At 32.2% G+C, this 13,055-nt stretch overlaps 1 protein-coding gene across 1 annotated transcript; it reads right to left on the bottom strand.

Moving 5' to 3' along the window:
- Positions 1-9,311: 9,311 nt before the first annotated feature.
- Positions 9,312-12,815, bottom strand: LOC135719398 (uncharacterized). Its single transcript, XM_065242092.1, has 5 exons — positions 12,713-12,815; positions 12,381-12,476; positions 12,149-12,286; positions 10,578-10,679; positions 9,312-10,438 (listed from the first exon to the last, which is right to left on the bottom strand). Exons 1-5 carry the CDS (start codon positions 12,798-12,800, stop codon positions 10,260-10,262), a joined length of 603 nt encoding a protein of 200 aa, XP_065098164.1. The 5' UTR covers positions 12,801-12,815; the 3' UTR covers positions 9,312-10,259.
- Between the last annotated feature and the right edge of the window lie 240 nt (positions 12,816-13,055).

Raw genomic sequence — 13,055 nt, 5'->3', positions numbered from 1 at the left:
CGACCTTAGAAAATAAGTCTGTTTTTAGAAAAAATATCATATTTAAGTGAATTTGTGCTTAAAACAAGCAAAATAATATGCCAATGGGGTAAGGAAAAATATCTTTAAATAAGTTTTTTCTTAAAAACTTTTTCCCACCATTGACAAGTTGGTTACCTCGTCAATTAAGAGAAAATGCTTCAGTTTTTCCCGGCAATCCGTATATCAACTACTATCCATTAGGTGGCGCTCTTACCCAACTTATAAAACCCGGAGGTATTCGCTTAGGGCAAACAGTTCAAACTCTGTGTATGTTTTGAGGATCGCTTTTACGGAACATCCACATGGGGCATAAGCGTTAACGTTTAACGGAAGGCGTCTGAAGTGTGGCCAACAGCCAATCACAGTGGCCAGTACACATGCTCCGGTCTTCCATAAACGTAATTGACTGGCTCTGCTTAGGTTATTTGCATAAGGCAATCTGATTGGCTGACGCACGCGTTGCCGCTTGAAAAGTTGAGAAATGTTCAACTTCTGCTGCTATCAACGGCAATGAGGCAGCGCCGACGTATCCACAATTCATTTCGGCCATGCATGACGTCACCCATTAAAAGTGAATGGGAAGCTTCAAAGCTTACGCCTCCTGTGAATGCACCGTTAATCTAATCTACATCAAAAGTCCTTCACAAAAATGGAATTATTTAAGCTTTTTGCTTAAAATTTGGTATTTTGAAGAAACCTACCCGTATTTAAGAGGTGATAAAAAGAGAGCAAATGAATGTAGGATGAAAGCAATTTTTTTAAAGTGGAAGGTCTGTTCTTTCATTTGATATATTGTATGTTTATATATTTTCTAGAAGGCATTAAACTTGTGAAAATTATAAAAAGTGGCAACTTTTTAGGCTGGCAGGGAAAGAGTTAATTCAAGAAAAATTGGCAGATATTTTTTTTGCTTGGTTTTAGAATTTTTTGATATTTGTACAGAAAACAAGACAAAATAAGATGGTAATATTTTGCATTAATAACGGGGGGCTTAGCTACCCCCATAATCTGTGACATAATTGGAACAATGCCTGTACATTTGTTCACATTGCTTAGGCCATCAAAATAAATGCTGCCTGCCACTGTAGATGCTGTATAACAATTTCCGCATTTGTTCACATGTGTTGCCATAGTTTCCATAAGCAGAAACCGAGGATAGCGCAGGTATTACTTCACTGAAAGGCGACAAGGGATGAGACATTACTTAAAACAGTATTTTTTCTGGATTTGCAAATTCTTGGGAACTTTTGGGATAATGTAAGTACATACCTTTATTACAAAAATCTTACATATTGTGGCTTTAAATTTAACACTAAGGTTTAAGCTTAGTTTATGTACGTTTTGTCTGTGCCTCTGCTTTTAGGCCATGTCTCGGTAATAAAAAGAAATGCAATTAAACTAAATAAATATTTTATATAAAAAAAAAAACAGCAAGTAGACTTAGTTCACATGTGGTAGTGTGAGTCATTTATTAACAAAGTTCATCACCATGTTCTAGACTAAAGCCCCTCAATTGGCATTCTTCTCACAACCTTGTCGTGATTTCTCAAGCAAAAAGCGTTAGTGGACTGTTGTGCTTTTCAGCCAGGCATCTTTTTAACCGACAAATGAACTATTTGCGGTTCAAACGCGTGCCACAGCATTTCACCTTTGCATTAAATACATGTCACGGGCTAAATGTACAGAATTTATATATCTTTAAGGAAGCAAACATATCACAAGTTACAAAACTATACATACTGTAAACAGAATGCCACACAAAATCAATAATACACAGAATAGCACATGGGGTTTATATTTAAACATGAACAAAAGAAGTGTTTATAACTAGCAAGAACATGAGCATACATAAATAAACTGACCAGCACATGGTTAATATATTAAAGCATTTTTGTTACTTTCCATTCTAGCAAGACATCTATTCATTCAGGGTAAGTAAACATTTGCTATTGAAAACACTACAAACATTACAAATAATAGTTAATGTGAAGTAATAAAAACAAATGTAATACTGGAGCTTAGATGTCTAGAATAAATATATGAGGATCTTGCAAAATACAGCATACTTTGCTATGTTATATTCATTATGAAACTGGTTACATGCATATTTGCTGACTGACTCACACACTCCCCCCTAAATATGAGGTGCAAAATTGCTTGCTCCAAATTGTACGAAACATAAACCCAAATCAAATCTTGCAGATATATCTTAATAAGAAGTTCATTGGTTGCTTTTTAAAAGGATGCTGCAGTGTTGGATGGATTTGGACCACAAATATAATAATGGTGAGATACAGGTAAAAGTTTCATTAAGACGTCTTGGATAGTGGATTCAACTTATGTTTAAAACTTTTTATGCTATCTGGTCACGAAATTAATTATTTAGTAGTGAACATAGCTTATTGTTTTCTTCACTTTTAAATATAATTTACTGTATATGCCTGATAATTGTAAGTGATAGATCTATAATTTAATAATGGAATAAAGTGAATAAATTATAAGCTTGAAACCTAACTTATATGAAGCAACTGTAAGGAAGTTTCTGGCGAAAACCTTGACAAAAACTAATTTCAAAACCGTTTCAAAAAGTTTATGCTTTATTAATTTGTCGTTTATAATATTTAGTATCACAGAAAATTCAAGCTATGAAAAGTTACTTACCTGTTTTTGACGATAATAAACCCGTGATTTATTGATCTTAGGCTGTACAGATATCAATCACTGCATCTCGTTCACCATACACATCCACAAGAAAACAGTAATAAAACAGATGACATTTCAAAATCGAGTTTCACAATATATCTATATATCTTTATCTTCAATGAACAAGATAAATTAAAAAGAAACTTTGGAAAAATCTTAAGAAACTGTCGAGTTGTTGGATGAGCGCTTGCTTCGTTTGAGCATAAGCGGCACTGACCGAGTCCAACAAGCCACGCCCTCTACCATTAGAGCCAATCAGAGACGACATCAACTATGGCGAAGAAATAGCTCATGAATATTACTTACGTGATGCTACGTCAAGTTCCGCAAGGTAAAAGAATGATAGAAAATAAGGAAAAAAAGAATGAAATATCAAATAAGACTTCAAAAAGTTATTTATTAGACAATTGTAGAAGTGTTTGCAAGACTCATTTGGTCTTACATAGTCTAAATATTATAAGGACATTCAACCAATATAAACATATTATAGGGGAAGTAACATGCAGAAATTAAACCAGTTGTTTTGTCCTTTACTAATATCTGACATACTGTGGCTGAGGATGTGGCTACAGTGTCCATGCAGTTGAGAAAATTGTACTGCATTATACAACTTTACAATGTAAACAATTTACATATGCATTTTGAAGATGCTTTTATTCAAAGTCGACATTCAAGTTATACATTTTATTAGCATTCCTGCTCCCTCATAATTGACTCATTAAGGCTACTGAGTTACAGAAATGTGTTTAGATATTTCCAATGTATGCATGCTGTAGTATTGAAGTCCTGAATAAAATACAACTTGTTTGTGTAAATCACATTGTTAAATATTTACTAGAAAATCCAAAGTCTTAAAAGCTGTTTGAACACTTGTAGTGTCTTAGCACGACCAGGATACTTATTATAATTTATTATACCCTTTGTATTTGGTTTAAGGTAAAGATGTTAACATGTTGTGCACCTTACTTCAATCAGTCACTCTTAAAGGGACACTTCACCCATTTGCATTAAGCTTTGTATAGTTAGAACCCCAGTCATGCTTTTGAATAGTCATGCCTCATTTCCTCAGTTGCGGCTGAGACAGGAGAAATACAGATTTCAGTGTTGCACTTCCTTCTTTCAATGATGTAAAAATCATCATTTTGCATCATTGAAAGAAGGAAGTCCAATATCTTTGTTGAGGGGGTGAGACTACAAACACCCCTTTTCTCTGTCAAATAGGCACCAAATTCTAAATGTATGTTACATTTCCACTACAAATATAACACACTTTCAATAAAGATTAATGTTTCTATGGGTGAAATGCTCCTTTAAAAAAAAAGATGTTTCAGTCATTAAAACAACTATTTTTGACTGTATGGTTCCATGAAGAACCTTTATACCCAGATTAAATAAAAAAAATATTCTTTGGACTATAAAAAAGGTATGGAACATTTTTTCTTTTGACTTAATTGTTGTTTGAGGAACCAAAAATTGTATCACTCTTCTATGGAGTGAAAAAAACATGATATAATAAACATTTTCAGTGGATAAAATGCAGAAAACACAGTGAAAGTTAATGTGTTATTTATTTATTGTAAACTAAATTAAGTTTGAAGAAATTGTAAAATGGCATTAGAGAAATGAAAAGGCATCTGCAGGGTCTGGTTACGGATCAGCACTCTCAAGTTACCTTCAGGGCTAATGTTAGGGTTTGGTTTGTGTATTTTCCAGTTTCTGGCAACATATTTAGAATGCAAATCGATAGCCAGACACCACACAAAATATAGTATCACAACATATATACAAAACACAACACTTTATCCAAAGATATAGGCCTACCAAAGATATGGCCGACTTTAACATTTCTCTTTCCAGTTTTGGTCTCTACAAGCCAACTCTTGTCCACTAGTGTTGCATATCTACAAATACATGTAATATTAATGTGATGCATTTATATAACTCTTTTAGATTTAAAGTTGTACACTTGATTATGCAAAGGAAGGTCTTTAAAACAAAGTTTGGAAGAAAGAATTACACTAAATTATCCTGAAATTGCCCAACTTTAAAGTGCTTTACATCAACAAAAAGAGCATTTGGATTAAATAATAAAACTCTTGCACAACCCTCAAGAACTCAGATCAGAAGGATGTAAAGAAGTGGAGCCAGCAGCAGCAGCAGCACCAAACTCTGGGTCGAACTCTGGGCATCATTACACAGGTCTTCGGAGCAACATTTAATGTCAGCCATCGATGTTGCAGCAGAGACAGTACAGTTGCTACAGCCTTTGACTTTAAATGATAAAACTAAAAGAGATAGAAGGAAAGACAGAGTTGGTTGAGAGTTTAAAATCATGCAGTAAGAAAAAGCAACTATTCATGCATTGTAAAATCTGATTTAAGAGTGTAAATAGGTTTTTAATGAATCACATTTTGCACTGAAACATTGCTTCTGATCACCGCTACAAACCACCGTCTTTGAGCAGTTTGTGTCTGTGGCACCACACGTGTAACACTTGGTTGCATTTGTAGACCCCTGTAATGTAGCTGTACGGATGAACAGAGCCCAAAATTATTAACTTTCATCTTAATACTTTTAATAAAAAAACTTTTTAACAAAGCTTTAAATAAACAAGAACCATGAACTTAGTTAAGATCAATACAAACAATGAAATGAATCCAGCATCACATACTGTACCTTTGAAGCAGAATAGAGTGATAAAAATCAGAGAGATGTACAGTGCCATAGCTGATCCAGATGAATTAAGAGCAACTGATGTAGACGATCATTATATACCTGAATAAAAGGGTGTGGTTTACATTACATATACAGTAATGTTTGAGGGCCTTTAGCTAAAGATCTTTACATATCTACAGTTGGTATCATCTATTTAGCTGTATTTATATTATAATGCATATGAATATATTTATTTATTTCTTCACTCTAAAAAATGCTGGGTTGTTTTTAACCTAGGGCTGGGTCACTATTGGACAGAACACACTGCTGGGTTAAAATGAACCAACTGCTGTTTTAACCCAATTGCTGGGTTATTGTCAATCAACCATGTTGAAACAACCCAGCAGTTGGGTCATTTTAGCCCAGGAGTGTGTTCTGTTTAATAGTGACCCAGCCCTGGGTTAAAAACAACCCAGCATTTTTTTTGTTCCTTCTTTCGTTCTTTCTGTCACACAATACCATCTATCACTCTATCCTATTAACAATATTCTTTTTCTCACTAACTGTTAAAAACTGTCTCCAAGTTCAAGCTTCTTTAAACTTGTTATACTATTTAGTACTATTTTAGACTAGGCTTTCTCAAGCCAACATACACAAAGTTTATTTCATTGTTTTTTTTAATATTCTTCTAATATTCTTTCAGAAAAATAATAAACTCATTACAACTGTGGAATAACTGAAATGTAACTTCTGTGTGACTAAAGAGAATTTAAACATCTTTAAAGTTGGTCTCCTTTGCCAAAAAATTTACTGAAATGTTCTCCTGTCATTATATTGAGTAGTTTTTTCAGGTTTCACTCTGAGATGTTTTTGAAACAATATTGAAGAGTTCACATCTATTCTGGGCTCTTATGTGATGCTCTTTTTTATTATTTAGCCCATATCATGTATTTCAAAAACTTTTTTTAACAAAAGAAACTAATATTTTGGCACAGATGCCTATAAGTATAAGTTAAATCTTAAACAATGTAAACGACGTAAACAATGTCACTCAATGAATTATGTTATAATAACATTAGAGGGGTAAAGTTGTGATATTATCTGTCTGCTGGGTTTCTTAGTTATTTAATCATTGTTGTTGTAATATTACTAACATTGCAAACCGAACAGTAGGGTTTGAGGAAATAAATCTAGGGGTTGAGGACATCTACTCGTTTTGCATAAAATGCAGGATGATATTTTCAAAATATGTTCTTCACAGACTGTCATTTGTTTGAAAAATGCTGTGGTGAGAAAATATTTTTCCCTCATTTGTTATTCAATGGGACAGCATGCACTTTTAGAAAGGATGTGTTATTTTTTTACAAATTTTTGTGCGTTAAGCTTTTAAAACATTATGTGTATTTTTAACACATTATGTGTCATTTTGTGTTGATTTTGGGTTAAAATATAACACAAGTTGTGTTAAAAGTAACACAAAATGTGATGTTTCAATAATAACACAGAAATGGGTGGATTCTGGGACAACGCATTTAGATGAGTGTGCGAAACTTGTACGATTAATTTACATGGCAAACACTATTATATAATAAGCAATGTTAATATGTTTAATGCATACATTTTATGACTATGCATGTTTCCTGAAAGCTTGAAAGTGTCTTATTACATGATGCATCTCATCTTTTAAAAAAATTAAATAGTGAAAATTAATCTGAAGCTACAGAAATGCATGATACTTCATCAGGAAATTTTTATGAACAAATTAGCCCATACAAAATGTTACCAGGCCCGGCATCAAGGGGGCAGGCCTCGGCTCCGCTTTTGCGACCAAGGCAAAGAGCAAAGCCAATGTCAAAGGTGAGTATAGATGACATCTGCATATATGTAGTTCAATATTATAAAAAAACTTTACATACTGTGATGCAGGAGAAATATAAGACACTTTCCTACACTGCAAATTATCCCTTGTTTATCTACAGTTCTTAACACCCACTGAAGATAAACTTTAAAACCATAAAATGTTTGGTCATATTATGTTTATTTAATGGAAGCATATTGTGGATGTTGCTGCATTAGAGGAAAATGCAGTCATGCAAATAGTAAAGGCAGTCAGTACACAGATGTGGACAATTACACTGCTTCATGTTCAATGAAAAATATTTGGTTATTATATTTATTAGTTCTTGCTATCCCCAAAATAGCTGGAAGAAATCTGAAAAAAGACAAACCAAAGCTTGGGTCAAGGATAATGTATATATAATCTTTTTCTTTCTTTCTTTCTTTCTTTCTTTCTTTCTTTCTTTCTTTCTTTCTTTCTTTCTTTCTTTAAAACTCATCAAAACTGTTAAATAACTTACATGTAACTTCGGTGTGACTACAGAGAATTTAAAAAAAATTAAATGATGTTGAATGTAAACATCTTCAAAGGCCCTTTTGCTGAAAAATTTGCTGAAATGTTCTCATGTCATTATATTAAGCAGTTTCTTCAGGTTTCACCCTGAGATGGTTTTTAAACAATATTAAGATAATGAAAAACAATATTTTTTCTACATGTTTTTGGTGGGGTCAATCTTAAATAGAAACAATTAGAATGAATAATTTTATGATAACAAAAGTTATTTCGAAAACATGCATATTTGTGCAAATCAGAGGGGTAAAGATAATAATATCTGTGTCTGATGGGTTCAATTAGGCCACTTAAATGTTAATTTAGAATTTTTTCATTATTTTACTTTATACATCATTATTTGTGATACATATAACAAGTATTTGTGTTCCCAAACATAAAAACAAGTCAGAACAACAATACAGAAGAGTTTGAGGATATAGGGGATGGAGGACATAATCTTGTTTAGCATAAAATCCATTTTTAAAATACATCATTTACAGACATTACAGTCATTTGTTTGAAAAATGCTAACATTAAAAAAAATGTGTCATTTGTTCTAAGACCGCATGTGAGACTTGCATGATTAATTTGCAAGGCAAACACTTTTATATAATAAGCAATGTTCAATATATGTTTAACGCATACATTTTATAAGTATGCTTGTTTCCTGAAAGTTTAAAAATCTAATTTTACAAATGAAATAGTGAAAATATATCTGAAGCCACAGAAACTGGCATTAAACGAACATCACAGCTATCAAGGTTTGCTCAAAAGGAGTATTATCGAAATTCTTGTTGACATTTTCTAAAGGAGCTGTAAAAAAAGTCAGTAGAAATTGCAGCTGGGTTGCCGGTAACTTACCGTAGATTTAAATGTATGTTATTTACTGGCAACATTTTGTTCAAAGTTAAATGAACATTAAACATTTACAAGTCTTTGTCTTTACAGAGTAAAACTAAAAAGACAGCATCAAGCTAAACATTCTGGGAAACAAAATCTGAAGCAAAAAACAGAAAAAGTTTGATGATGATAAATTTATTTAACTTTGAACAAACTCTTGCTAGTTAATAACATAAATTTAAATCTACGGTAAATTACTGGCAGCTGCAATAACATTGTAATTTCTACAGAATTTTTTTTACAGTAATGGCTTTTCTCTTATAATTCAGAATGAATCCTAGTGGACTCAAACAATAATCAAACAATAATTTATTTTCCAAGATCATGTAGAAAAAACAGAATTATAATTTTTGTGTATCCTGGGATATTTTAAATCTGTAATGTTATTTGTACAAATGTGTAATTGTACACTGAAAAAAAAAGATTCATTTAATTTACTCAAATTTTTTAAGGTAAGTGGTCGCAATCAATTTATTTAAGCTACATTAAAAAAAATAGAAATACAAAACAAAACCAAAAACTTTCTTGTATTTTTTAATCTTCAGTACATTTTCAGATATGTACTTGTGTCATATCAAGCAGCTTATTTAGGTCTTAAAATAATATTAAAAAAATATTATTTTTAAATATTTATATATTTTGTTAACAAAATAGTTTTTAAAATTTGACGTACACATCACACACCAGGTCCTCTATTCAACTTAAACAATAAAATATGTTTTTGCCAGAAGTAAACAGTAAGCAACAATTAAACACTACAAGTAAGTTACTGTAAGTAAGTTCATAATTTATTGTGAACTAATTTTAGTATATGGAGAAATGCACACAATGAAGTGAGAAAAATGTAACGGGTCTGTGGTTGTAGACCTGCACTCTCAGTCCCCTTCATTAAGCCCTAATGTCAGAATTTTGGATACAGTTTCAGGCAACATATTGAGAGGACAAATCTGCACCCAGACCATTTTAACCCCCCCCCCCCCCTTGTAAGGGTTTTCTGTTGAGTGCATGATAATAATATCACAATATTCTATGTTGATGCAATCTTTAAAAACATTAAAGTCATTACTCAAATATAATCACCTGCAACATTTCCCTTTAAACGATTTGCTTTAGCAAAACTCTAGCCTACATATCTACAAGTTACTACATGTTATCTTATCAGATCTTATTATTATCTTATCAGATGTTATAAGAAATACAATTCAGTTAAAAATGAAGACTTTTAAAACAAAGTTTAAAAAAAGATACTCTTAATTATCCTGAAATGGTACAGCTTCAAGCTTAAAATATCTCTTTAAAATAAAGGTTCACAGTGCCATAGTAGAAGAACCATTTTTTGCCTGAATGATTCCACAAGGAACCATGAAGGTTCTTTGTAGTGAAAATGTATATATAAATATATATATATATATATATAAAGGTATGAAAGAAATGGTTCTTCTTTAAACCATTTAACAAAATGGTTCTTTGAGGACGAAATGGTTCTCCTACAGCATTACTGTGAAGAAAATTTTAAGTACCTTAATTTTTTTAAAGTGTATAAACTCTACTTAAAAAAAAACTTACAGAGTGCCCTAAACTAGAACAGATCTCAGATCATAAATATGTAAAAAAGTGGGGGCAGCAGTAGCACCAAACTCAAGGTCAAGCTCTGTGCATCATTACATAGGTTTCCTGTGCAACATGTAACATTATCATAGTTAGACCACTGTGTTTTAGGAACCTCGCAGCTGCTTACACATCCTTTGTAAGTGGTGTTTGTTGATAGGTCTGAGAGAAATAAAAGAGAGAGTTGATTGAGAGAAGTGACTTGAATAAGAAAAGCAACTCCATATTATCTCTATACCCTATACATGTTCATCCATAGTAAAATCTGATTTAAGATTGTAAATAGTATTTAATGAATTACCTGTTCCACTGAAGCAGTTTTTCTCATTATCTGTACAATTCAAAGTCTTTGAGCAGTCTTTGTCAATACAGGTGTAGCACGTCTTCATATTGGGAGATAGCACTGTAAACCCAAATGTTGTCTTTACTTACACAAGTAGACATTAGGCTATTTACAATTTTGTGGTATGACCTATATTTCTTAGTGCAGTTAACTTTTTAAGCTTAAAAATCCATTAACCAAAAACGTAAGTGAACCTAAACTTATTAACACAAAATTCTGTGATGAATACACTGTAAAAAGATTCCGTAGAAATTACAGTATTACTGGCAGCTGGATGCCAGTAACTTACTGTAAATTTAAATTTATGTTATTTACTGACAACAGTTTGTTCAAAGTTAAATGAACATTAAACATTAACAAGTCTTTGTCTTACAGAATAAAAATATAAAATAACAGCCTCATGCAAAGCATTCTGGGAACCAAAAATCCTCATCAACCTTTTTCTGGGTTTTTCCTTCAGATTTTGTTTCCCAGAATGCTTTGCTTGAGGCTGTTATTTTAGTTTTATTCTGTAAAGATACAGACTTGCTAATGTTTAATTTTCATTTAACTTTGAACAAACTGTTGCAGGTAATTAACATACATTTAAATCTACAGTAAGTTACTGGCATCCAGCTGCCAGTAATACTGTAAATTCTACGGAATCTTTTTACAGTGTACACATAAGCATTTGCTCCTGAATATTTTGATTATTTAAAGAATAAAAATGAATGATGCACTAAATAGTTGTTAATAGAAAGTTTATAGAGGTTTCAGCACTGTTTGGTGTTGTTTTGTCGTAAATGATGCTTTGGTATACATGAGCTCTGTTCAACATGTCAAAAATAAGGAATCTCTATGAGGGATCAAGTTACAAAATGTTCAAAAATAAAAAGTACAAAAGGTGTTGCAGCTTCATCAATTCTTAACTAAATTCAACTAAATAAATTCAAATGAAATTAGACTGACTAATTGATATTACAAAAAACATTAAATTTTACACCAACTTGGAATTTAGGGGTGGTTTCCCAGACAAGGATTAGCTTAAGCCAGGACTAGGCTTTAGTTTAATTAGGAAATATAAAGTTTTAACAAACATGCCTTACTTAAAACATTGCTTGTGTGCATTTTGAGGCAAGACAAAGGGCACAGATGTATTTAAGGTATGTCAGTGCAAGTTGTTTTCACTTTGGACAGCTCTTGCATTTATTTTAGTCTAGGACTAGTCTAATCCCTGTCCGGGAAACCGCCCCAAAATGTCCAGCTCTTATATAAAGCTTAATGCACTTTTTCTGGACAGGGATTAGACTTCAAGTAAAGTTAATCTATCTGAGTTTACAGTGCTGTAATGTGCCTGTACAGAAGAACAAAACCTTTACCTAATTTACTAACATTCAGCTTGAATACTGTAATACACTGCACAAAACAGTGTTAAAACACTACTGATGGCAGTTTAATGTGGGTTAAAGTCAATGTAAGATAAATAAATTGTTTATAAAAATGAATTTCATGTAGGCAGAACCTGGGAATGTCATGGATGTGTGTAGTACCTGGTGCGCTCTGATTGTTGCATTTTTCTGTATCACAGCATTGGACATTTATTCTGATGTTTCCATAACTGATGCCTGAATTGCAGGCAGAACTAACACAACCCCTACTGATAGTAGTAGCAGGTTGATTTGGGGTACCTGCAATAAACAAAATGATAAAAATAAGATTCACAAGTAAACCCCTTCAAGGCAAAACAAACAAATAACAAAACTTGCTAAATGTTATTCTTACTGTCATATTTAAAAGTGGAGACACAACTGGCAGTGGAGCTACAGTTCTGTGCGCAGTTTGTTGGCTCTGTACAGTTATAACAGCTGAGTGTCAGTGCTGAAAGATAATGAAAAATACACACAAAGATTTAGAGACAGTCATATATTAGCATTTAAAATAATCTTGATTATATATAGACAAATGACTATCTAATTGTGTATAAAAGCATCTTTAATAAATCTATATCCAATATAATAATACACATCTTTATTAAATTGTGTTCAATAAAATTTAAGTTAAACAAGAACCAAGAATTAGTTCAAATCAATACAAACAATAAAATAAACCCATACCTTTGGAGCAGAATAAAGTGATGAGAATCAGAGAGATGTGCAGTGCCATGGCTGATCCAGATGAAGAGTAAATGATGTAGACGATCATTATATACCTGACTAAGAGGTGTGGTTTACATTACATATGCAGCTTTGTTTGAAGACATTTAGATAAAGATTTTTATATGATTACATCATATATTTAGCAAAAGTTACATAATTCATACATAAAGAGAAATTATGTTTTGTCCACCAATAAATATTTAACCTCTGCCAAAAGATAAGATTACATCTTTGCTGAAAACATCACTTGTACATTTTTCTACCAATAAGATTATTGACTTGTTGACAGCATGTGTAAGTA

Source organism: Paramisgurnus dabryanus, chromosome 14 (genome assembly GCF_030506205.2).
Source record: "Paramisgurnus dabryanus chromosome 14, PD_genome_1.1, whole genome shotgun sequence".
NCBI classification, from domain to species: Eukaryota; Metazoa; Chordata; class Actinopteri; order Cypriniformes; family Cobitidae; genus Paramisgurnus; species Paramisgurnus dabryanus.
This window is presented reverse-complemented; position numbering and strand designations above follow the sequence as displayed.